Source organism: Amblyomma mixtum, chromosome 9 (assembly GCF_055824585.1).
Source record: "Amblyomma mixtum isolate Tamu chromosome 9, ASM5582458v1, whole genome shotgun sequence".
In the NCBI taxonomy this organism is placed as follows: Eukaryota; Metazoa; Arthropoda; class Arachnida; order Ixodida; family Ixodidae; genus Amblyomma; species Amblyomma mixtum.
This window is the reverse complement of record NC_143020.1, coordinates 87,240,585-87,266,109: the sequence shown is the minus strand read 5'-3', so window position 1 is coordinate 87,266,109 and position 25,525 is coordinate 87,240,585. Positions and strand designations below refer to the sequence as shown.

Below are 25,525 nucleotides of genomic sequence, written 5' to 3'. Positions count from 1 at the left end.
TCTTTTATGCAGTCAGTGGTTCTGGATCTGTGCGATTTGTTCAGGATTGTTCTCCGGAATATGTTATTATGTGAAAGCACAAGGGCCCTGTGTAGCAGAAAAGTCGATGTTGGCGTTGCCGTCGGTGTGATGGAAAAATCCGGATTGGTTGGAAAGGTAGCTTACAAGAGGCTCTGATATATGGCGCCAAACACAGCAATGGCACACGGGTTTGAAGTCAGACACGCCACCTGATGAACACTCAAATGCCACTGGATGTCCACAGGATGTTCAAGGGAGTTTCAGTGCCCTTTGGTAACGCTACGCCATGCAGGCAGATTTGTATAGCTTGGTTAAAGCGGGGCTTTACATGTGTTCTGTGTGGTCTTTCACATAGTAACGTTGATTGTGAAAGAGGAGACAGTGCCTCTGTGTCTGCAAGGGCAAGAGGAACAGCTGCTGCGTCATGCCCACAAAGGCTTAGCTCAAATGTCCCCCCAACTTTTAGTAAGAAGGAAATGAGAGGCATCTTTTGTAGTCTAAAATGCTTTTGTTTTCATGTACTACTCTGTGTGCAGTTTTTACTACTTAAATTCTGTTGTTTTTTTGCTGCTGGCTTCATTTCATTCAAGCTTCAATTTCACCGCTTCACACTCTACTGTGTGAAGCTGTGATGGCTCAGTGGTTATGGAACTTGGCTACTGACCCAAAAGACACGGTTTTAATCCCAGCCACAGTGCTCAAACTTCAATGGAGGCCAAATGCTAGAGGCCCGTGTACTGTGTGATGTCAGTGCACGTCTCCTGTTGTAGCACTCAGCGCATTTGTACTACAGCTATGGAATACCAGCTAGCCCCAGTTGTTGCATTGTTCACGTTAAAGAATCCCAGGTGGTCGAATTATGGCGTCTCTGAGTCGCTACGTTCCTGAGGCGCCCTGAGTCACTACGCTAAACCCTATAAACCAAACCAATCTACTGTGTTTGTTCATTGTCGTATTTTCTTGTAGATTAATGAGGAGCATGCATGCTTGGCAGGTAGGAAAATGGACGCAGCTTTAAGTGAGGTCTCTCTCCAGTTTCTTCCGCCTTTCAGCCCGGTTTTATACACGGCCTTCCTCTTTTTAGGTCAAGGGCAATCAACCAAGCCAATGTTAAAAGCTTCTGAACTGGCCTCACAACGAAGATGCCTGCAGTGTGCTGATTCATGGCATGTGGCGACGTTGTGGCTCCGAGCCTGAGTGGATTGTATCCATTTGTGCATGCTTCAAGACGTATTTGGTATTTGCTTGCATTTCTTTCTCTTCCGCTTTCATTCTTTCTTCTCTTTTCTGATGGTGCAGTTCACGTGTCTGCTTAGAGTGAGAGAGGTATGATACCTTTCCTTTGTAACCTGCTCTTCCTCATCATGAAAGTGGCTTATTTGCCAAAGGTTACAGTCTAGTGCATGCTACTCCTAGATTAACCCACTGAAGGAATGCAAATGTGCTGTGTTTTTTTTTTGTCAAGTGTACCTAGCAAGCATTGCGAGTAAACAAACCTTTATAGGCTCGTTTTGTTGCTTCAGCAGTCAGCATTTACTCAGCAACAAGGGTGATGTAGTGCTTATGTCGTGTCCACTTAGAGTCCTTTCTTCTTCTGGGAGCCCCAGAGGATGCCCAGAGGAATTAAAAGAACGAGCACAGCAGCGTTGGCACAAGCACAGATATTTAATGCAAGCAACAAGACCATGAAACAGAAAAAAGTATCTCAAATAAAAGAACAAAGTTGCACACTACAACCAAGTGCGAGTGCCACCAAGTGCATATGTGAAGAAGGCTGCAAACGTGATCAAATGCTAAAGAGAATGCATAACAGAGAAAGGCATTGCACATTCCACAAAGAATGAATAGCCTTTTCTTCAACAAATTTAAACACACAGTGTTAGATTCCTAGTATCTCACCTTCAAGACAATGCAAAAAAAAAAAAAACAGTTCGAATGCCACTCAATGGGCACTGAAACTCCCTTTGAAGTTCCGTGGACATCCACAAGATGTCTAGGAGATTTTTAGTGCCCATTAGGTATTTTGCTCATGGCACAGCAGACCTGGCTGACGATCCTCAGAGCATTGGAATGCGTCGTAAGAGCAGAAATGAGCAGTGTAAACGCTGGTTGTGAAAGACCTGCCCAACTAAAGGTCACTGCCATAGCTGGGCTTGAGGTCTGGTGCTGCAAATGCGGCAAAAGGCAATGGGATTGTTACAAAGCCGACTTGAGCGTCTTCACGGCTATGCATTGTTCTCTTAGCTACGGGCAAGCATGGCTTGTAGAGGACATGTACAGATGTTGCCTTCCTCGTGCCATTCCATCTCATCTGCTCCACATCAGTGTAGGCCCCTTTTACACCCGTTGCTTCATCTTCATCTCCTTTCGTGTAATATACATTTTATGTTGTGACCATCTGCCCTTATTGATTTCCCTTGATCTATTTAGGGCATAGACATTTTTGTCTTAATGAACTATGACGAGTTACCAATTGTGAAACATCATCTGAAGCACCAGTTCATTATTATGCAGACAGAAATGTACCAGACAGGAACTTTGACAGCAGCCTTGCAGCCATATCCGAGTGGTCGGAGTGTCTGCCTACCCAAGAAGTGTGCTTTCATATCTCACAGGAACCTAACTTTCTTTGTTTCTTTGTTGAGTGAAACGCAGTTGCTGAAAACTATTGATTCTCCGCAGTCGATGTGTATTCCTCATGGCTGATGATTTAGAATGCAGGCTCTGCTGGAAGTGCTGCCAATACTGGGTGTGTCCGGATAGTGATGCAGTTTTATCCGTGGAAAAAATATTTATGCAAGATATCGTTACAAACGTTCAAAATTCTTTGAAGTAGACCCCTTTGGCATCTACACATTTTTGCCAGCAACTCTTCTGTGCACTGTACGCAACCTGGAAGGTGTCAACAGGAAACTTCTTTAGAGCCTTTGTTACAGTGGTTTGGATCGGTTCGTTGTTGCCAAAATGGACTCCCTTCAGGGCACTCTTGATTCTCGGGAACAGCAAAAAGTCTGCCGTAGCCAAGTCAGGACTATAAGGGGGCTGGGGCAGCGTCGCCAAGTTGTGCTTGGCCAGGAACCCCAGTACACGCAGAGAAGTGCGGCTGGGAGCATCGTCGTGGAGCAACTGCCAAGTATCGACGATCTTTTTTCGCGCTCTGGGACCCTTTTTCTCAATCTCTCGAGCTCATCCGCATATTTACGATGTCGTGCACTGTGGTTTTTGGAAGATTCAGAGTCTCTGCTATCATCTGCACACTCATTCAATGGTCAGTGCTCAAAAAGGTCACGAACACGAGACGCATTTTTGTCGCATTTGCTCGATGATGGCCGTCCAGAGTGGGATTCATCACCGACGTGTTCTCGGCTCACCTTCAGTTACCCAGAAACTTGAGTGTTTCACAAAGCAGAATTCTCGTAGGCTTGTTGAATCATTTGATAGGTGTCGGCAAGGCTGCTATTAAGTTTAGCACAGAATTTTATTGCGCACCGTTGTTCGCATGCGGATGCCATCGCATGTCGCAACACAAGCACTACCAGTAGGTGCACAGAAACAGCGATCTTGACGCTCCCAGAGCTTGGAGCAGACTGCGCGAGGCAGTGGTGAAAAGCTGCATGTGCACTGTTTGCACTCACAGAATGGAATCAGTGAGCCTGTCCCGCTATCAGCCACATCCTGCACGACACCTGGTGGACCAGTTCTCCATGTGACACCTCTTGGAGCAGCCCCATCAGAGCATGCACTCGTTGAAGTCGAAAGGAAGGCAGTGCTGTTAATGTTTATTTAGATGCACATCTCAGCAAGACGGTTTTGCCAGGATACTTAAAGGGGCCCTGAACACTGCTCAGTAAAGTTGTGGTATGCTTAGGATGTTAAAGGATTCCACTTCACAAAAGTCTGTGTACTCACCTTAGAAAGTGTTTCAGGGCCCCTCTAATGTGGAATAAACAGGCTTGGGGTGAAGGGGGATATTTCAGAGTGGAGACAGGGAAGTGCGGAGTCTGATAATAACATTTGTAAAAAAAAAAAGACATTATTTCCGCACTCTTCCTGGGGCAATGAACAGTGCTAACAGGGTGGCTATGGGTGGTACATTACAGAGTGTGCATTTTTGTTTTCTCCTTTCATCAGCGAGGCTGATGTGTTCATCGTGTGCCCTCTGCCCTCCTTCTTTCATCCCTTGCCACACAGAAGCAGTGTTACCAGACACAAGCGGACCCATACCCGAGAGCAGCCCATCGTGTGCCACGTTTGCCAGAAGGGCTTCACATGGCTGAAGAGTCTTACCGGACTCACCGCTCACCTGCTGGTCCACTCGAAGAGAGGCCACTCGAGTGCACCGACTGTGGACAGCGCTTCAGCCGAGCGGCTAGCCTGGAGCTTCATTGCAGAGTGCAACCCTCGATCAGCTGTATGGTTACGTCGTTCGTGTGTCGCCTCTGCAGAAAGTGGGCATTTGAACCACTTTTGTTTGTGACGATGACGAGCGCTTGTGACGATAAACCAACATGCCCAAACATATTCCCTCTTGAAGTGAATGTCTACTAGTTTATCAAATCGGGTAACTCTCAAGGCATTTTGCTGGAACAGTAGTAGTAGTAGTGCCATTCTGCAAAATCACACCAATGACGTGTGAGGGCAAAGGACAGATGCATCACCCTGCAGTAGCGTCACGCACTCACCAACAACCTACCAACTTCTATCACAGCAAAGGCTTTACTTCACCAATCAGAAGCCCATGAGAGAAGCCTGTCACCCACCCACCTAGCGAAATGAGATTCAAAGATAAAATGGCAAGGCGACCTAGGTAAAGCTTCAAGGCAAAAGCCCTCTGCTGTCAGAGCATCGCTGAATCTGTTCACATGATTGCCCATCAGTTTTACTACAGTTTACTGTCAGTATTTCAGGCCCAAAGGAGACCACAAATTTGTTCAAATTAAAGGAAGCATTGTAATACATGATGCTGAAGCAGCATCAGTCAATCAATTAAATTAATCAATCAGTCAAAGAAAGGAACTTTATTTCGCACCTTTACAAGGGAGAAAGGTGGCCGTAGGAATTGGATGAGTGAACCGGAAAAGTGAATAAAGTGAGTTCTAATTAAGGAGATCCCGATGTACTAGTTTGCAATTCAGAAGCTCAACTCACTGCCTTGGTCAGCCACTGTTGAATGTGATGCAGTCGTAGTTGGGCATGCCTGCAAGAAAAGGGCCCAGTTCAAGCAACCGCACAGTGCAGAGTAGCAGCAAGGCTCATGAACAAAGACACGATTGTATTCATTAAGTGCAATATGAACCTTGGATTAAAGCTTTGTCTCAGTGAAGAAAATCAAAGGGACCTTTTATGCCAGGAAGGAGCAGATCAAACTCCATCCGACTTGGTTCCAGAACACGACAATTTAACGCAAGGAATATGGGACATGGAAGAGACTCAGACAGGAAGAACACAGGTTTTCCAGTACAAGTATCTCAAAGTCTGTGATCGTCCTGTCTGCATCTCTTTATGTCCCATAGCTTTCACAGGTTTTATGTTAAGAAATCATGTAATGCCACTAGACCTTCTCTGAGTGCTCCTTGATTTTATTTATTTATTATGTGATATCGTAAGAAGAGCCTCATGTCCCTGGACCCACCACAGGTGGAGAGGGGAATCTCACTCTCCACTCTGGCATGTGTGGTCATGCATAGACGACGCTCATGTGCTATCCCATTGTCACAGCTAACAGCAATTAGCTGTCCCCCAAGTTTTTTATTTACGTAGTTATTTATTTATACATACTGCAACGCATCGAGTGCTATGGCAGGAATGGGTTGGAAAAATAAAAGGCACACATTTGAGTATAAGAAACAGAGATATGCACGACTTAGAAGTTTCATAAACAAAAAATACAGTGCAGAGAAAAGAAAGGGTAAACAAAAGAGAAAGTTTACAACTGGCCACCATGGCTCGGATGTGCGGTGATATTGCATCTTGAATGGCGGATGCAAAAGTTTGAGATAAACATCAGTGAATGAACCCAGGTAATGAATTGCAGACTTTGATGTAAAGATGGAAGAACTGATTTGGAGCACAGCATACAAACTCAGGTAAGGGCCACATTGTTTTTTTTTTAAATTCTGATGCGAATTTTGAAGGTACCGCCTATACACGAATTAAAAAACATAATGCCATATTTTTTTCTCACTTACCTGGTCCAAAATGGGGTGCAATGTTTAGACGACATTATGTGGTATATAGTACAGGTGTAGTATGATATCAAGTTTAGATCATGTTGTCTTCTCACTGATGATTCCGCCACAAAGCATATATAATGACCATTTGAGAGTACGGCCTAAGAACTGGTAATGCAAAGTAAGTTTTCAAGATTACATGTGACAACGTGAAGAGAGTGAGAACAAGTTCTGGGAAAGAAGTGGACAAAAGGATGAAAGGTCACGACCATAACAATGATCCTTGTGTGTTTTGGTTATTGCTGATTGTAGACAATCTAGTTTTGTTAAAGCTTTACTACATATGTTATCAATGTGATTAGATCATGATATGTTATGCGCAAAAATGACAGCAAGACAACTTTTAGTCAGAAACCTTATCTACAGAACAGCCACTGAAAGACTAAGAAAAGAAGGATAACGATAGTCACAAAAAGACACCAGGTCAGTTTTATCAAAACTGATGTTCATTGATGTTCAAGGGAATACTCCTATCTAAAGCAAGCAAGCAGTGCAACACCATAAGAGTGAAGTAACTAGAAGAATAAGAACTGACTGGAGTGCACTTGGCAAGTACTCTCAGGTGATTAACAGCAGTTTACCAGTATCCCTCAAGAGAAAAGTGTATATAACAGCTGTATCTTAATGTGCTCACCAATGGGGCATAAATGTGGAGGCTAACAAAGAGGGTTCAGCTTGAGTTAGGGAGAACACAGTGAGCTACAGAAAGAGAAATTATAGGTGCAACGTTGAGAGACCGGAAGTGGGCAGAGTAGGTGAGGGAACAAGTGCGGGTTAATGACATCCTAGTTGAAATCAAGAGGAAGAAATGGGCTTGGGCAGGGCATGTAATTGGAAGCGAAGGTAACCACTAAACGGAGTAGAAGTGGGCCACATAACACCTAGGTTGCTTCTCCGAGGATTTTTTTGTGGATTTTCCGCTCATGGAAAATGATGCCGACGCCAACTTTTCTGCAACATGGGGCTCTCAACGCTTCCACATTAAAACAGTGAAAGCTGTTGAGAGTGCCACAAGTGCCACTTTGCACTTCACACATTTGAATGTTTAGGGTTTTTCATAAACAACAAAAATTTTACCTTCTCTAGATCTGCAATTGTTTTCAAAGCTTAATTAAATAAGAATAAACAAGTGTTATTATTTTCTAACAAAACTAGCCAGCTCCAACTGAAAGGCATAAGGGCCAAGCTGTAGCTAACGCACGAAGAGCTGGAAGATGAATCACAGCCAAACAGGATGCAAGGAAGAAGGCTAATGAGCTTAGAACCTGCTTTGAGCCATACACTGTCAACAAAGCACTGTAGTGCTTAACAGCACTGTGTCCTGGATCAGTGGTCAAGTATGCTGACTGCATTCCACATGCCGCTTGGACTCAGATGCCTATGTTTCCCACCTCGTTTCGAAATGGCCAGGGAAATATTTAAGAAACCACTTCAGAGATCAACTGAAGGTCTCGAAGGCAGCATGCATGTCATACACTAAACAATGGAAGCTGACAAAACTAATTAATACGTTCGGAGCACAAGGAATTTAAAGCAGCAAACAGAACCTAAGCTGAACGCCAAAGAAGCGACCTTCTTTTAGACACTAATATAAACTACAAAGCTCACAACTTAGCCTGTTTCACTTGCCGACAGAAAGCTAGTGTTTCCGACTTGATCACAATTAAGATTGGGATAAGAGAGTGGTGGAGGCCCCTGAGCTCAGTGCAGACATTTTTAATGAACTATAGTCATCTTTGCAGTGAGAAGAAAGCTATGACGAGTGTAAAGATAAACTAAACTGCCTCACCCTGGGTCGACGCCTGAACTACACCAGGGGGAGGAAAGGATGGCGGAGGTGAAGAGCAGACATAGAGAAAGAAAAAAAGGTGCACATAGTGCATATTAAGCAGACCAAAAGAGCAGGTGACGCGCTGGGTGTACCACAGTTGCCAGAATATTTTGAAGTGTTTGGCAACGCTTGTCGAACTGGTTTTTACTCCCAACCCATTACTGTGCGATTGAATGAAAGAAAAACTTTATTGAACTGCAAAGGAAGTCCCACGAAGCGAGTGTAGCCCTTTGTCCAATTCCTCAATGGCCTGGGCCATCTTGCTAGCCCAGTTGCCAGAGCTAGCCCACGCATCTTCAGAAGCCGCCGCTGATTCCCGCGAGGGGAGAGACACTTGAGCTTCCTTGCTTGACCAGTTCGCCAGCTGACAGCGCGCCTCTCAATGTGGTGAAGCATGAACATGTGATGCATGGGCCGAACACGAACGGTCCGCCGTGTGAATCGGCCTTTACCTGCACACTACAGAAGCAGTGGCACATCCCTAAGGATTGCTCCCAAATGTTGAGCATTGGGTTATTTGGTACGGCTTGACTGAAAAGCGGAAAAGCAGTGCAAAGAACAGGGAGGAAGGGAAAAAGAAATGGATGATGAAGAGAGCCGGCTTAGAAGGACGTCTACTTTTTATCTTGCTAAGACTAAATTCAAGTTCGTTCAGAAAACACAAGAACAATGCACACACACTAAAGTAGGATGGAGAAGAATGTTCTGCTCAAACTGTGGTGACATATATATTGACAGAGAAAGCAGTGGAACCCTAGCACTGAAAACACATGGAGTACAGGGCAACAAAAGAAGAAAAAAAAAGATCACCTTACGCTGTAAATGATCCCCAGTTATTTCCTATTAAAAATATTCTTAAAAGGAGCCTTGAATCAATGATATAAAGGAAAAACTATAATTATGAGCACAAAGGATGGCTCAGGTCTAAGGCAAAAGCTTGAAAAAACTCGTGGTACTTTACGTACTCATGGTTAGAATGCACAATTCACTCTCAATATTTCTTTGCACCCATGTTTGCGATGCAAACTTACTCCATTGACTCACAGCATGGCATAGCAAAGCATTAGCAGCCACATCTCTTTAGTATTCACAGAGGAGTGAGCTCTGATTGCAGTATATCATGCAGTGACAATAACTGATGGTTCCTTAAGTAACAGAGTGGATTGCAGGCAAATACAGACATACAAGAGTCCACTAACAGTCACGTAAGCAGCAGAATATAGTGGGGAGCTTACAGGGATAAGGACGCTACAGGTGATTCAGAACAGGGTTAATTGGAGGGATATGGGGGAGGCCATTGTTGTGAAGAGGGCATAGTTGGGCCAGTGATGAAGACACAGAAACATTACAGATATGTTACAAGGACACACAGCTCATCAGTGCCCTCATCACATTAAGTGAACTGGCTGTTTAATATTTGAATTGCATTCACCTTACCTTCATGACACAGGCCCAGAGCAAAGAGTAAGGTTAAGCATAAGAGTAACAATACATAGAAATAACAGACTGATGAGATAAAGAGTAAACAATCAGCAGAAAAAATAAAAGTCCAGATAGGATCAGCATCGACGAATCACTCATCTGTGCAGTGTGTGTTTCTTTACTCTTTGATCTGTCTCCGAAAGGCGAACGAATCTAGTTCAGATATATGCCTCAATGCAACCAGCCACCTAAGTGGTCGTACAGTAATCAATGCTGTAGTTTTCCTTCTGCCCATTTCCTGCGTCGTGAAGGTAACTTGAAAATAATTCAAAATTATGCCTTGCTGTGACCAACTTCAAAGGCAATTAGCCCCTAATCACTCCTATTGCAAGGCTATAGGCTTAGGAATGAGACATTGATGGGCGTCCTTATGGTTATGTGGCACCTCTTCAACCACAGCTGTCCTTACACTCTCTTTTTGTTCAAAACTTACTTTGCAAGCAAGCTGATGGCGTCAGTGCTTGCATAACCGCTGAAGCTGAATAACCACTGGATTCTATTCAACTTGCAACATTTATACAAAAAATTGCAGCGGGTTCCTTAAGCCGACATCATACTTTCCTCATTTTGCCACAGCATGTGGTGAGAGTATGGGGTTGTATTTAGAAGTGGTTGGTTCTTGTACAGTGCACTGCTGTTGCAAGTCTAGTCTTCTGGCCTGCTTTATTTTTTATGCATCCACCAGCTTTTTTAAAATCTTCAGTAATGTAGAACTCAGAGGTGTATGCTTCTTTTCCAAAATCAAGATCATAAACACATACATCTGCAGTGTGCCAAGAAGATGGGCCAGCACTCTGGTTCTACCATTGTGCTAACTGATGGATCCCTCTCCCGTCATCTTCACCGTCAGAGAGAAGGCATAGGCGACTGAAAACAGATTAACAGAAAACCAGTCCAGGAGAAGGAACTGGAAAACCCATGAACAAAGAATAAAGCATTAGTCGATATTGAGACTTGCAGCTGCCTATATGATCTAGCCCGCACGTCAACACATCTCATTGGCTAGCATTCAGGGAGTGAAAATATGTCCACATTGTTAAGAAACTCGTAAAACTATATTTAAAGAATATATCCATAGCAGGGAAATTGCAAACAACTGCCTTTCACTAGACGCCAGAGGCAATGGTTAGCTCAGAGAAATATGAGTCTCGCAATTTGCGCCAAACGTGATTTTTCATCTTGGAAAGTGCAAACAAACAACAACAGAAAAGACTGCGACTCATACTGCTCTAGTCAAAACACGGAAACACACCTCTGCACAATTCACAACTGAAGTTGGTAATTCAGACCTGTTACCACTTGACCACACAGAACTGCTTCCTCCCGAGACCTGAAGAGCAATACACCAGAAATACAGAATTTGCACACATGAAACTACAGTACCTTTCGGAGCTGCGAATAGTTCAACAACAGTGGAGTCAAAAGAACAATTTTCACATGTACAAAAGCGCTCAACCCACTGACATAACCTTGATTCTTTAATACTCTGGGACCAGCTCAGTCAGCTTGTTGTAGTCACTATGCCGAGCTGTGGCACAGAATTGAGGAAAAAAATCTTGCACCCACATCAGAGCGTATGCATCTGGCTGACAGCGCTGCATCGGTCATCGCAAAATTATCCGCGCCGATTTTGAAGGGGCCCGCCTTGCCTTTGACAAAATATGCGCGCGCTGTTCAAACAAGCGGCTATGGCGCGGTTGGTGCTCGCGCTATGTTTCATGCCGTGAAAATAAGATCGAGACCTGCGAAGCCTTACCCCTATATTCGCACAATTCCAGAGACTCAACATACTACCACACAAGGACGCGACGAAATGGTCCTCCCACATTCATCCCAAACTGATTAGATCAATGCTGTTGTTACAGTGCTCTAGAACCTTGGGGAAGCAATGGAGGAGGCGCGGCCGTCGCAGCGATGACAGGCGCGCCAGGCGGCCAGGGGGCGCTGCTAGTAAGAGGAGTGCCAAGGAGTGGTGGAAGCGCAGCTCGAACGCGCAGTCGTTTCACGTGCTGGCAGAGAAGAATTTGTGTTTTGTTGTTGTGCGCGTTGCATCGCCGTGTGTTGCGTTTTTCTGGTGTATTGTTGACGTCTGACTGTGCTTAAGAGTTGGATTAAGCGAGTAATGCGTGCACAATGACGGAGAGACGACGAGACAAAAGGGACACCACATGTTTTGTGCCGGGCTGCAACAGTGGTTACCGGTCGTGCAAGGAACCTCGCTCCCTTTTCCGTGTACCCACGTTGCTGGGTATGTGGCCCGTAAAGCGCTGCAGAGCACAGGATGCAGCCTTTGTGCTGAATGCTTGACAATTTCTAAGGTGGCTGCAAACCAGATCTCGCAAAATGAGTTTATCCGGCAGTTTGATTGTGGCGGCCTATTGTATCCGTCTGGTCAACTTGCAAAATTAATCACCACACTGGAAGACTCATTCACTATTTTTTTTAGCACCAGAAAGATTAGTGCAGCAAGCATGTCTGATTTTGCTTCCTTTCTGCATGGTATTTCCCTTCCAATGGTTGGCTGTCCTGCCCATGATAGTGATGTCTCCCTTCGAATTGTTAAGTTTTATGTGCTCCTCAGGTTCAGATTCTACACGAAATCTTTGAACAAAGACAGGAGCTCTCAGCGAGAACGACTGAAGCACCTTAAGCTGAGGAGGTGCAAATGATTGTGGTGTATGTAGCCTGCGAAGGCACTGCTTTGCATGCTGTGTCATGTTTGGAACTTGAATAAATAAATGTCAGCACATTGACCCGTTGTTTTCGCTCAATGCGCGAACTTTCTAAACCAATGAAAATGTCCTGGGCGTGAGTTTCAAAACGCCGCAGGCTTCGAACAATTGCCTCCACGCAACGAATTTACCAGCTTGTGTGCACAGTATCGGAAACGTGAGATCCAGCAAGCACACGCTGAATGCGACCTGTACTTTAGCTCATGGCTAACGGCCGTTAAAGCGTGCACCGATCAAAATTTTCGTCGTTGGTATTATCGGTTTTCTACTGCTGCGCACTGCACGAAACAACGCATTATTGTTGAAATGTTGCACCTGCTTAGGTAAATGTGCCATCAGCAGCCAGCAAATACCTCAAAAATGCACCACTCAGTACTTAAACAACGTACCGCGGCCCTACCGCGGCAACGCAGCGGACGGCTCGCGGAGCAGCCGAGCAGGCCTTGCTTGGCACACCTGTTACACGCAGCGCCCCCTGGCCGCCAGCGGAGCAGTCATCGCGAAAAGAGCCCTTCCTCCGCCGCCGCACGACACACTGCCCAAGGTTCTAGAGCACTGTACTGTTGTGCTCGTTGTTGCCTCAGTAACAATGTGGCCAGATGAGTACTCGGACCTCGCCAACCACTGCACAGCTTTGTGATCATTTGTTCTGACTTATTCATAATACAGAAGGAGAGCACGCAATATTTATCACAGAACCTTTAAAAAGAAATTACTAGTTGCGTGATAGCAAACCTAAACTGATTCTGCGTACTTAAGCTGTATTCTCTTTGCATAAACCGCTAAGCGCTCAAGCAGACGACAGCCTTTTCAAGCGGCAGTTGACGCATGCAAGTTGAGAGAGATCTCTGCTGCGACTTTCGTGCATTGATTGAGATGGCGAGCGAAGACGACTTTGCAGAAAATCGTCACCATTTAACGGACAGAAAACGGAAGAGCCTTTCGGAATACAGGAAAACGCAATACGCGAACATCAAAGAGAACTACGAGCCGACGATGAAACAGGGTGAGTGAACTACTTTTCGCTGCCTTCCTTCTGAGCTGCTTATTTGAAAATACGTCTTGCTTCAGCAGTTTTCCGCGATTAATGCATTTCACGGCTACCAGAATGACGCAGTTTCCAAACACAACAACTGTGCTTAATAGAAAAGTGCAGCTCAATTTGAAAGTTTGAATGAAAAATTTTGGAGGCCAAGATTACGGCACACAGTTGTGCACCAAAACAGACATCGGCTGATTGCTAACATAAAAGATGATAGAAACAAAAAAAGAATTGCCGAAAACACACACAACTCTTACTTATAATTTTGCAGAACTGAAACCATCGCTTCTTCAATTTATTAAACTGAAATCGACTCTAGTTCAACCTCCAAAAATGTCCAAGTCCCATGAGTATGCAAAGAACTGCACATACTTTGAAGTGCTCTGATAATTCTTTCATTGCTTTGTAACGCTGCTTTCTAGCTTCTTGTGCTGAAGAGAAAATGCGCGTTGCTGTGAGACGGTGGAAAACATATGTGGAACCAATATTTGCAACTGAGGAAACAGGTTTTCAGACTGGACGGTCAAGTCTCGTTGTGAGTGCGAGCTAGCTGCTTCTTTCCGTATGCAATTAAATGACAGTAAATACATAATGGTCTGTACGTCATGTTAGGTTTAATGTTTCAATGCTACATATGTGGCTATGGGAGACGCCGTAGTGAAGGGCTCTGGATTAATTTAGACCAGCCAGCATTATAGCAAGAAGTCAGCTATAATGGTAGTCTAAAATAAACTTCGAGCTTTCTTACCCGCATTTTTCAAAAAGAAAAGGTGATAGCATTTGAAAGTTGGCTCACCCCCAGATTTTACAAAGAGCTCCAAGATTTTTGGTGTAGGCCCACTGCAAAAAATAAAGTAAGGTGGATTAGTGGGTAGAATATAGTAGATTAGTGGAGATTAGGGAATGAATTAAGGTGGAAGGTTGGGTCTAGTTAGTACAACAAGGTATGATAATCCAATGGAAGGTAGTAACTAAAACATCCCTTAGATATTCGCATTTGGTGCTCCTGAAGGCGTCAGGACCGTCTCGACCAATCAGAAATTTGATTAAGGATAAACACGGTGGTTTGCGCAAGACGACAATCTAAATTTGCATCAATGATGGCACACACCTGCGGACCACACGTGCACGCACAAACAAATGCAAATACATGCCCACTGGACAGGGGAAAGCCTTGGAGTCTTCCAATGGTGTCTTGACTGAATGTTCACCTTTGTACAAGTAGACTACTCTTGCACACACTGTTTTACAAAAGTTGTGTGGATATTCAAGCGATACGGTCAGTTCTGAGACAGTACAAGTCGCTACACTAGGAATTCAGAGATTCTCGGTATGATTATACTCCCGGCATATTTCTGTCCTAATTACGCCATGCCTAAATTAGTGGCAAAATTGATAATCTGAAACCTATTTTGTGAAGAGTACATAAACTAACATAAACTCCTAAGATGTCATAAAGTAGTATAGACAACTGACTTTTGGGTGCATGTTTTCTTGTTTGCAATGATGCGCAAGGCATTATTATATACGGATTACCACTTGGTATTCTCCTACGACCGCTAAATATTAATTTATAATTGAATTTCTTTCTTGTGCTGTTTCAGTTTCAACAGCCGAATGAGAACTGCGACGTCCAAGAGATGTTATAGGTCACGCTAGGCATGAAAAACTGCAATATAATTGGTGCGTTGTCTATTCCAGGTCTTGAGGAAGGCTGCCTTCAGCACTGTGATAAATGAAAACAATGAAACAGCGAGTGTATTGATGTTTTGCCATGCCTCACGTGACACAAATCCACTCTTTGACCTCACAGCCATCATTCAGCTGCTGAAACCGAAACAGCTGTGACAAAAAATTGCGATTACAAATTATTTAGCGGTTGTAGGTGAGTACTACACGGTGATTCATATGTGTACTAATGACTTCTGCATCACTGTAACAAAGAAAACAATACACCATAATTAGGTGTCTGTACTCCTTTACATATATAACGCAAACATCTGAGCCAAATAACGCTCTTTGACACGCTGCAGAGAACCCACAATAGCGCGCGAAGGTTGACGAGTCCTTTCTGGCTACCTTTCCATGCTCCCGCCCTCCTCCGTCGCATGTGCCTGCCTAATTCTGTTCGGAGGTGGCATTTGGTCAGATTCTTTCAGACGTCAGGCAGCTACCGTGGCCACGGCCAGTCAGCGGTAAGGAAGCATCTCACCCCGAGGAATTCCTGCACAAGAAGCGCTGACCTTTGAAAGTGCAAAAAGTGATGAGAGAAGAGGGAAAGGCATGAAGACGCAGAGATTTAAATTTTGACCACCATTTCAAATTTTAGGTTTGGATTCAATGGGCTTTAATGTCATAAAGCGACCCAGGCTATGGCGGACACCGTAGTGGGGCGCTCTGGATAATTTCGAGCACAAGAGGTTCTTTAATGTGCACTGACATTGCACAGTACACGGGCCTCTATCATTTCGCCTCCCCCGAAATGGGACCGGTGCTTACCTACCGGTACTCACCTATGGGGCAGAAATATGGAGGGTAACGAAAAGGGTTCAGCTTAAGTTAAGAACAACGCAGCGGGCCATGGAAAGAAAAATGATAGTCGTAACGTTAAGAGACCAGAACCGCGCAAAGTAGGTGACATCCTATTGAAATCATAATAAGAAGGAAGTAGGTTGGGTCATGTTATGCGAAGGCAAGATAACCGTTGATCCTTAAGGTTAATGGAGTGGATTCCTAGTGAAGGCAAGTGTAGCAGGGGCAGCAGAAAGGCAAGTGGGCGGATGAGATTAAGAACTTTGCGGGGATTGGGTGGCGGCGTCAAAGGAAATTGTTAATTGAAGAGACATGGGAGAGGCCTTGTCAGTGCGCGTTAAAGAACCCCAGGTGACCGAAATTTCCGGAGCCCTTCACTACAGTGTCCCTCATAGCCTGAGCTGCTTCGGGACGTTAATCACCAGCCTGACTACACCCACTGCAGGGCAAAGGCCTCTCCCATGTCTCTCCAATTAACCCTGTCCTTTGTCAGTTGCCGCCACTGTATCTCGGCAAACTTCTTAATCTCATCCGCCCACCTAACTTTCTGCCGTCGCCTGCTACGTTTGCTTTCTCTTGGAATCCACTCCGTTACCCTTAAGGACCAGCGGTTATCTTGCCGTCGCATTACATTCCCTGCCAAAGCCCATTTCTTCCTCTTGATTTCAACTAAGATGTCATCAACACGTGTTTGTTCCCTCACCCACTCCGCCCTCTTCCGATCTCGCTGCATTGTTCTTAACTTTAGCTGAACCCTCTTCGTTAGCCTCCACGTTTCTGCCCCATAGGTGAGTACCGGTAGGATACAGCTGTTGTATACTTTTTCTCTTCAGGGATATTGGTAAGCTACCATTCATGATCTGAGAGAACCTGCTATATGCGCTCCACCCCATTCTTATTCCTCTAGTTATTTCCCTCTCATGATCCGGATCTGCGGTCACTACCTTCCCTAAGTAGACATATTCTCTTACTACTTCCAGCACCTCACTACCAATTGCGAACTGCTGTTCCCTTGCTAGGCTGTTGAACATTACTTTGGTTTTCTGCATGTTAATTTTTAGCCGCACCGTTCTGCTCTGCCTGTCTAACTGATTGATCATGCTTTGCAGTTCTTGTCCTGAGTGGCTTAGCAAGGCAATGTCATCAGCGAATCGCAAATTACTCATGTATTCTCCATTAACTCTTATCCCCAACTGTTCCCATTCCAGTCCCCAGAATGCCTCCTGTAAGCAGGCAGCGAAGAGCACTGGCGAGATCGTGTCTCCCTGCCTGACACCTTTCCGTATTGGAAATTTATTGCTGACTTTATGGAGAACTATAGTGGCTGTGCAATCGTTATAAATATCTTCCAATATTTTCACATAACACTCTTCTACACCCTGATTCTGCAATGCCTGCATGACAGCTGAGGTTTCCACTGAGTCAAATGCTTTCTCGTAATCAATGAAGGCTATATATAGGGGTTGGTTATATTCTGTGCATTTCTCTATCACCTGACTGATAGTGTGAATGTGGTCTATTGTCAAGTATCCTTTACGAAAGCCTGCCTGGTCATTTGGTTGACTAAAGTCCAAGGTTGTCCTGACTCTATTAGCGATAACCGTAGCAAATACCTTGTAGGCCACGGACAATAAGCTGATTGGTCTGTAATTCTTCAAGTCCTTGACGTCTCCTTTCTTATGAATTAAGACAATGTTAGCGTTCTTCCAAGCTTCTGGTACTCTCGAGGTCACAAGGCATTGCGTTAACAGGGTGGTTAGTTTTTGTAGCACAATCTCTACTCCGTCCTTCAACAAATCTGCTGTTACCTGATCCTCACCAGCTGCTTTCCCTCTTTGCATTGCTCCTAAGACTTTCATTACTTCCTCCTTCGTTACTGGCAGGATGTCCCATTGCTGTGCTTGACTGCCTCCCTCTGTAACTTGATGATTACATTTGCTACTGTATAGATTTGTGTAGAACTCTTCGGCTAATTCCACTATCTTATCCATATTGCTGATGACATTGCCCTGTTTGTCTTTTAGCGCATACATCTGGTTTTTACCTATGCCCAGTTTTCTCCTCACTGATTTTAGGCTACCTCCGTTCCTTAGAGCATGCTCGATTTTCTCCATGTTAAACTTTCTTATGTTGGCTACCTTGCGCTTATTTATTAACTTCGATAGCTCTGCTAGTTCTTTCCTGTCCATGGAGTTAGACGTCCTCATGCTTTGGCGTTTCTTAATCAGATCTTTAGTCTCCTGAGATAGCTTGCTGGTATCCTGTCGAATCATCCTACCACCTACTTCTGTGGCGCACTCTGTAACGATAGCTGTAAGATTATCATTCATTGTTTCAACACTACTGTCGTCTTCTTCAGTTAAAGCGGAAAATATGTTTTGCAGCGACATTCTGAATTCCTCTACCTTCCCTCTTAATGCTAACTCGTTAATAGTCTTTTGCTTCACCAGTTTCCTCTGTTCCCTCTTCAAATCTAAGCAAACACGAGACCTTACCATTCTGTGGTCGCTACAACGGACCTTACCGAGGACCTCCACATCCTCTACGATGCCAGGGTGTGCACACAGTATGAAGTCTATTTCATTTTTAGCCTCACCATTGGTGCTCTTCGACGTCCACTTCTTGTTTGCTCGTTTGGGGAAGAAAGTATTTATAATCCGTAAATTATTTCTATCTGCAAACTCTACTAATAACTCTCCCCTACTGTTCCTAGAACCTATGCCATAGTCACCTACCGCCTTGTCTCCAGCCTGCTTTTTACCTACCTTTGCATTAAAGTCGCCCATCAGTACAGTGTACTATGATTTTACTTTGGTCATTGCTGATTCCACATCCTCATTGAAGCTTTCAACTATCTGGTCATCATGGCTTGATGTAGGCGCGTAGGCCTGCACCACCTTCAGCTTGTACCTCTTATTAAGCCTAATTACGATAGCTGCCACTCTCTCGTTAATACTGTAACACTCCTCGATGTTGCCAGCTATATCCTGATTTATGAGGAATCCCACACCTAGTTCTCGCCTATCTGCTAATCCACGATAGCATAGTACATGCCCGCCCTTTAGTACTGTATACGCCTCATCTGTCCTCCTAACCTCACTAAGCCCTATGACATCCCATTTAATACCGGCTAATTCCTCCAATAGCACTGCTAAGCTAGCCTCACTTGATAAGGTTCTTGCGTTAAACGTTGCCAGGTTCAGTTTCCAATGGCGGCCTGTCCGGAGCCAGAGATTCTTAGCACCCTCCGCTGCGTCACAGATCTGACCGCCGCCTTGGTCAGTTGCTCCGCAGCCGCTGGGGACTGAGGGCTGAGGGTTAATTGGTTTGTTCATAGAGAGGCCTTGTCAGTGCACGTTAAAGAATCCCAGGTGGTCGAAATTTCCGGAGCCCTTCACTACGGCGTCCCTCATAGCCTGAACTGCTTCGGGGCGTTAAACCATAATAAACCAATAAACCTTTACCCTGCAGTGGGCATAGTCGATCAGGCTGATGATGATGGGGATGAAATGCGACCACCGTGGCTGATATTGAACCCTCGTCTTTAGGGTCAGCAGCCTAGCACTATAACCACTGAGCGACCGCGGCGGCCTGTTGCAGCAGTAGTTTTTCATTACAGATAACTAAGTTTCCACAGTTGGCAAAGCACCGGAGGTGAAATTCGGAGGCTGTGGGTTCGGATCGAACCGGCAACATGTGCTTGTTTTTCTTCTGCGCTGTAATCACCAAATCTTTAAAATAATCACCAAATTAACTTTTCATTCATAAACATCACCAATTAAAAAGGAATTCACTTTTGCTCCTAGGTTTCAATGTCTGTTGGCTTCCGTCGTGTCCGTTGTTCAGAGTACGCTCGAGCGCCAGCGGTGCTCACTGCTGCTTGCTGCTTTCGCAGAGCCAGTCGAGGCGTGGCAGAGCCTATTTTTAAAATTTATTTTTAAAATTCTATTTTCTGAAGCTAGCGCCAAGCTTTCCTGAAAAGCTTGGTATATCACCTGATAGGTAGAACGCCTTACAAGGCCTACATTATCTAATAAAATCCTCCTCTTCAGGGTTTCTTGGAAGTGGTGGGCAAATGTTTAATAAGGTCCGCCAGGTTTACGGGGTGGCGGTCTCTTTTTGCCTCCCCCCAGTGTCGTCACTGGCGTGAGCGCTTATTTCCACCGCTCTGTTGTCATCTTGGGGAAAAATTGAACCTTGAAGCAAGCACAAGATATGGTTGTAGCTTATGAGAATGACCGGCATTCATGCAGTTGTCGTTGCCAGTACAGAGGTGCGTTTATGGTACTCCACACAAGCAATTGCACAAGGCGATGAAAGCAAAGTGATAGTAAAGATTGATGCTGGAACTGCATGCATTTGGTCGCTCACGAGCTCTCTGTAAATTGTCTGTTCTTTTCGCACTCAGACGATGGACACCATGAACCCAAACCACAATCGGTCTTCACCTGCAACACATGCGGCGAGTTGTTTTCTGTGCAAGACCACCTGGAGAAACACAGGCAGCGCAAGCACCCGGAGAGGCCACAGGGAAGGCACCGTTGTGCCTACTGCCCCTACTCCAGCGATAAAAAGTGAGATATAATTTGACTGCTCGCCGCATTTGGGTGCTGCTAATAAGTATACATACACCTACGGCTTTGTAACAGATAAGCATTCTCCCTTACTTAGATTAAAGAATGGCGGGAGGGGGGGTGGGGGGGGTAATAGCACGGTTTGACAAGAGTTACAACAGGATGCAGTGCCATTACAGGGAAAGAAAAACATATACTGCGTCCTCCTCCACCTTTGGCACATGTTGTGGCGCCCTCTGGGGAGTTTGGCTGCTACTGGTTGAAAACAAGAGAATCCAGTTCAGAGGTGCCACCCGAGCATGTTAAGTGCACGAATAAAAGTGCAAAACTGAAACTTTCAGTTCTTTTTTCCCCAAAACAATTTGACAGTGGAACCGCTTGCCCTCGACTGTTGTGGCGTACACTGCCAGTGACGCAATTTCATCTGCACTAAATGGTTTAGCGGCTCTGAAATGACTCATTTCTGCTTTTTTTAATCCATTTCACTGCAGATGCGGTTTGTTGGTTGCACCTGGATGTGATAACTATTTTCCTGTGCTTCCCTGTGTGTGTGTTCTCATTTCGTAGTTTCTGTATCTCCCCTGGCATACGTCCCGATTACATGTGACGACAGCCTTGTCCCTCTTGTTATGTAAGCACATATGCGTACGTTCCCATTTTTGTGTGTATGAATGCCTATCTGCTTTTTTGTTATTGTGCTGTATACTTTTTCTGTTGTTCTCATCACTTGTATCTGAGGCGTTTTGCATATTGCATCGTGCTATACACTTTTGCATTTGTAGCGCCTCCACTGTAATGCAGAAATGCACTGTGGGTATCGGATAAATAAATAAATAAATAAATAAATAAATAGGTGGCAAGAGTATGTTTCGGAACTGTCGCCATTTGTCGCAAGCGACCTTCACTAACATGAACTGAGCATATGCTGTGAAAGCTGGCGGTTGATTTTCAAACCGGAGCTGGCGGAGGACAGGTGCGCATGCGTGGAACGACCGTGTTGAAAAGGCAGAGCTCCATCCGCGGCCATGGATGGTAACACTCATGCTACACTCATGCTGTGGGCATCTTAGACTTTATCCGTCGTCAGTGAGGCTTGGATGCTGTCTTGGCTTCTCTCTTTTAAGGACGGACGAGGGTTTTAAACTAACCTTTTTATTTATGGGTACAATCTCATGAAATTTTGCACACAGATGCGTTTTACTTTTCTGATTCCAAAAATGTAATCGAAATTAAGATGTTGGTCTTAGATCAAAAGTTTTAAAGTTCGAGTTTTAATTACATAGATTCTTACTTTAATGAACTCTATCATTGAATTTTTTGCTTTTAATTACATGTACTGATAGCCAGCGAATTCCCACACCCGATGACATTCTTACCTTTTTTTTTGTTTAGGCCACATATAAATAGCAATTTACAATTAGCTTAATGAGTTGCAGTGTCAAATACTGCGACCTTTTATTCTCGACATAGTACATCAGGTTGACATGCCTTTAGAGAAAAACAAAGAATGTCACCGGGTATGGAAACTCTATCAATTCATGCAATTAAAAGCAACATAATGCAACGAGAAAGTTCATTAAAGCTGGTTAAGAAATTACCTAGTTACATTCTAGATTTTGTAAGATTTAAGACCACCAGCTCAATTTTGGTTGCATGTTTGGAATCAGAAGAGAAAAATGCATCCGTGACCAAAATTTCATGAGATTCTAGTCATAAATAAAGAGTTAGTTTTAAGACCCCCGTCCCCCTCTTAATGCAAAAGCATTTCCTGTCTCATGAGTGGCGTGTACAGGGCCTGTTCACAGAGCGTGTCACCAGACTGTGTCGGCACGAACTGTCAATCATCCATTATAGGGGTAATTAATAGAGTAGTTGATTGAACAATTATGTAGTTAGCATGAATGAAGTCACCAAATGATTAATTTATATGCTAATGAATAGTTCAAATTAATCAGCTTTTCTATTGAATTACTTAACAAGTAATCAAAAATTAATTTATGATGAAATTTTATTTACTGAATTGTTAAAATAATCAATTAAATTATATTAAGCAATCATACTGATGAAATATATTTGGTGACAGTCGACCAAATTCATTCTTACAATTAGGGAATTACTTCACACATTTATCGGTAATTGAATCGAATTGATGAATTGCTTAAATTTGAAATAATTATTTCATTATTACTTTTGTGCGCATACTAGATGCTCTGCCAAAAGCACCCACGCCTTCGGATGTGGTAGAACCGGAGTCAAAGCGAAAACATGACTTAGAAACACGCAAAGGCATAAAGAAACTGACACGTGGCAACATAACCGGCAGCAGTAAGAGAAATGCTTTTGCACTGCTGCACCCAAGCAGATTTAAGTGCATCCCTGGAATTTTCTTCCGTTGTCACCCACCCAGATCCAATGTCACCAGACACGAGCGGACCCACACTGGTGAGCAGCCCTTCGTGTGCCCGGAGTGCGGAAAGAGCTTCGCAGAGCGGCATCATCTCACCCAACACCTGCTGGTCCACTCTGGGGAGAGGCCGCACGAGTGCACGGACTGCGGACAGCGCTTCAAAGAAAAGTCCAATCTGTGGCGTCACCGCAAGGAACAGCACTCTGTGGACGGTGGGGCTAAATCGCACCTGTGTCCCCACTGCGGAAAGGGGTTCACCCAGAGCGGCAGCCTCAACAGACACCTGCTGACACACACGGGAGAGAGGAACCACGCCTGCTCACAGTGCGGGGTGTGGTTCGCGCAACGCAGCAACGTCATGAGACACGAGAGGGTGGTCCATTACCGCCAATACCAGCTGCACTGCCCCCACTGTGGGAAAGGCTTTGAGGCCATGACCCATATGAGAAGCCACGTGCGCACACGCCACGCCACCGCAGTGGACGAGGAACCACAGTGCAGCGAGGAGTGAGGGACTCAGTCCAGGTGGAGGCACACGCGAGCGAGGGAGGGAGTAAGTACGTCAGTCATAGAGCCAACTTGAAACAAGTGTAAACAAACAAAGAAAAGAAAAGCGAAGGCGTTTCTCCTGCGCCCTGTCTGGTGTGCGTTTTTTCGCAGAGCTTTTAACAGCTATGAGAAGTTACACAAAGTAGATTCTTTTTTTTTAGCACAGAAAGACAGCGCAGGAAGGAACTTCACAGGGGAGAGTGCTAACTAACGACTCAGACTTTTATTGCCAGATCACTTGCTTTTGTACACGTGTTCGTATCAACAAACTGAGTGAAAAGAATTCAGACAAGAACATATCTATTCAACTGAGATCCCATTATCCCACCAGGAGGTTTGGAGAGAATTATTTTCTTTCAATTTGTCGGTATACAAGAAGCTGTTGCATAGAAGAAAGTGGTCTGACAATAAAAACTTGTATTGTTAGTTGGCGCTCTGTCCTGTCAAGTTCGCTCCTTCCTATATATGCTGTCTTTCTGCCCTAAAAACAAATTCCAGTAATGTACCAACTAGCCTGCGGAAACGTTCTCGCAAGTTACAACTATCCCCACAGCAAGCCTTACTCATCCTATGCAATTATTGGGGAGCAATTCATCATCGACGTCTTCTTGGCCTGCCTTCAATTACCTTGAAACTTGAGTGTTTCACAAAGCAGAATTCGTGTAGGCTTGTTGAATCATTTGGTAGGTGTCGGCAAGGCTGTTATCGAGGTTAGCACAGAATTTGATTGCGCACTGTTGTTCGCGTGCGGATGCCATCGCATGTCGCGACACAAGCACTATCAGTAGGTACACAGAAACAGCGATCCTGACGCTCCCAGAGCTTGTAGTAGACTGCACGAGGCAGTGGTAAAAAGCTGAATGTGCACTGTTTGCACTCACAGAATGGAATCAGTGAGCCTGTCCCGCAGTCAGCCACATCCTGCACGATATTCGGTGACCAGTTCTCCATGTGACATCTCTTGGAGCAGCACCGTCAAAGCATGCACTCACTGAAGTCGAAAGGAAGGCAGTGCTGTTGATGTTCATTTAGATGCACATCTCAGCAAGACAGTTTTGCCAGGATACTTAAAAGGGCCCTGAACACTGCTCAGTAAAGTTGTGGTATGCTTAGGATGTTAAAGGATGCCACTTCACAAAAGTCTGTATACTCGCCTTAGAAAGTTTTTCAGGGCCTCTTTAATGTGGAATAAACAGGCTTGGGGTGAAGGGAGATATTTCAGAGTTGAGACAGGGAAGTGCGGAGTCTGATAATAACATTTGTAAAAAAAAAAAACATTCTTTCCATGCTCTTCCCAGGCCAATGAAGAGTGCTAACTGGGTGGCTATGGGTGGTATATTACAGAGTGTGCATTTGTTTCCTCCTTTCATCACTGAGGCTGATGTGTTCATAGTGTGCCCTCTTCCCTCCTCCTTTCATCCCTTGCCACACAGGAAGAGTGTTACCAGACACAAGCGGACCCATACCTGAGAGAGGCCCATCGTGTGCCACCTTTGCCAGAAGGGCTTCACATGGCTGAAGAGTCTTACCGGACTTACCGCTCACCTGCTGGTCCACTCGAAGCAGAGGCCACACGAGTGCACCGACTGTGGACAGTGCTTCAGCCAAGCGGCTAGCATGGTGCATCGTTGCAGAGTGCAACCCTCGATCAGCTCTATGGTTTTGTCGTTCGTGTGTCACCTCTCCAGAAAGTGGGCGTTTGAACACCTTTTGTTTGTGACAATGACGAGCGCTTGTGACAATAAACCGACACACCCAAACATATTCCCTCCTGAAGTGAATGTCTACTAGTTTATCAAATTGGCTAACTCTCAAAGCATTTTGCTGGAACAGTAGTAGTAGTGCCATTCCGCAAAATCACACCAATGACATGTGAGGTCAAAGGACAGACGCATCACCCTGCAGTAGCCTCACCCACTCACCAACAACCTACCAACTTCTATCACAGCAAAGGCTTCACTTCACCCATGAGAAGCCCACGAGAGAAGTCTGTCACCCGCCCACCTAGTGAAATTGGATTCAAAGACAAAATGGCAAGGCGACCTAGGTGAAGCTTCAAGGCAAAAGGCCTCTGCAGTCAGAGCATCGCTGAATCAGTTCACATGATTGCCTGTCAATTTTACTA

At 44.8% G+C, this 25,525-nt stretch overlaps 2 protein-coding genes across 9 annotated transcripts in view; both read left to right on the top strand.

Annotated features, from left to right (window-relative positions):
- The window catches only part of LOC149330022 (uncharacterized), a 34,507-nt gene extending 29,331 nt beyond the window's left edge, over nucleotides 1-5,176 (top strand). For 4 of the 8 annotated variants that reach the window (XM_089560735.1, XM_089560734.1, XM_089560733.1 and 1 more), the window contains 2 exons: nucleotides 1,106-1,258; nucleotides 4,213-5,176. In XM_089560735.1, the coding sequence (XP_089416861.1) occupies nucleotides 1,190-1,258; nucleotides 4,213-4,569 (426 nt within the window). In that variant the 5' untranslated portion in view covers nucleotides 1,106-1,189 and the 3' untranslated portion in view covers nucleotides 4,570-5,176. The remainder of the gene's footprint in view (nucleotides 1-1,105; nucleotides 1,259-4,212) is intronic. The other 4 variants (XR_016285641.1, XR_016285640.1, XM_089560732.1 and 1 more) reach the window with 4 other exon arrangements.
- Nucleotides 5,177-13,117: 7,941 nt separating this feature from the next.
- Nucleotides 13,118-25,154, top strand: LOC149330021 (uncharacterized). The gene is made up of 4 exons (XM_089559707.1): nucleotides 13,118-13,302; nucleotides 20,279-20,444; nucleotides 22,852-23,404; nucleotides 24,834-25,154. Exons 1-3 carry the CDS (start codon nucleotides 13,125-13,127, stop codon nucleotides 23,360-23,362), a joined length of 855 nt encoding a protein of 284 aa, XP_089415833.1. The 5' UTR covers nucleotides 13,118-13,124; the 3' UTR covers nucleotides 23,363-23,404; nucleotides 24,834-25,154.
- Nucleotides 25,155-25,525: the final 371 nt, after the last annotated feature.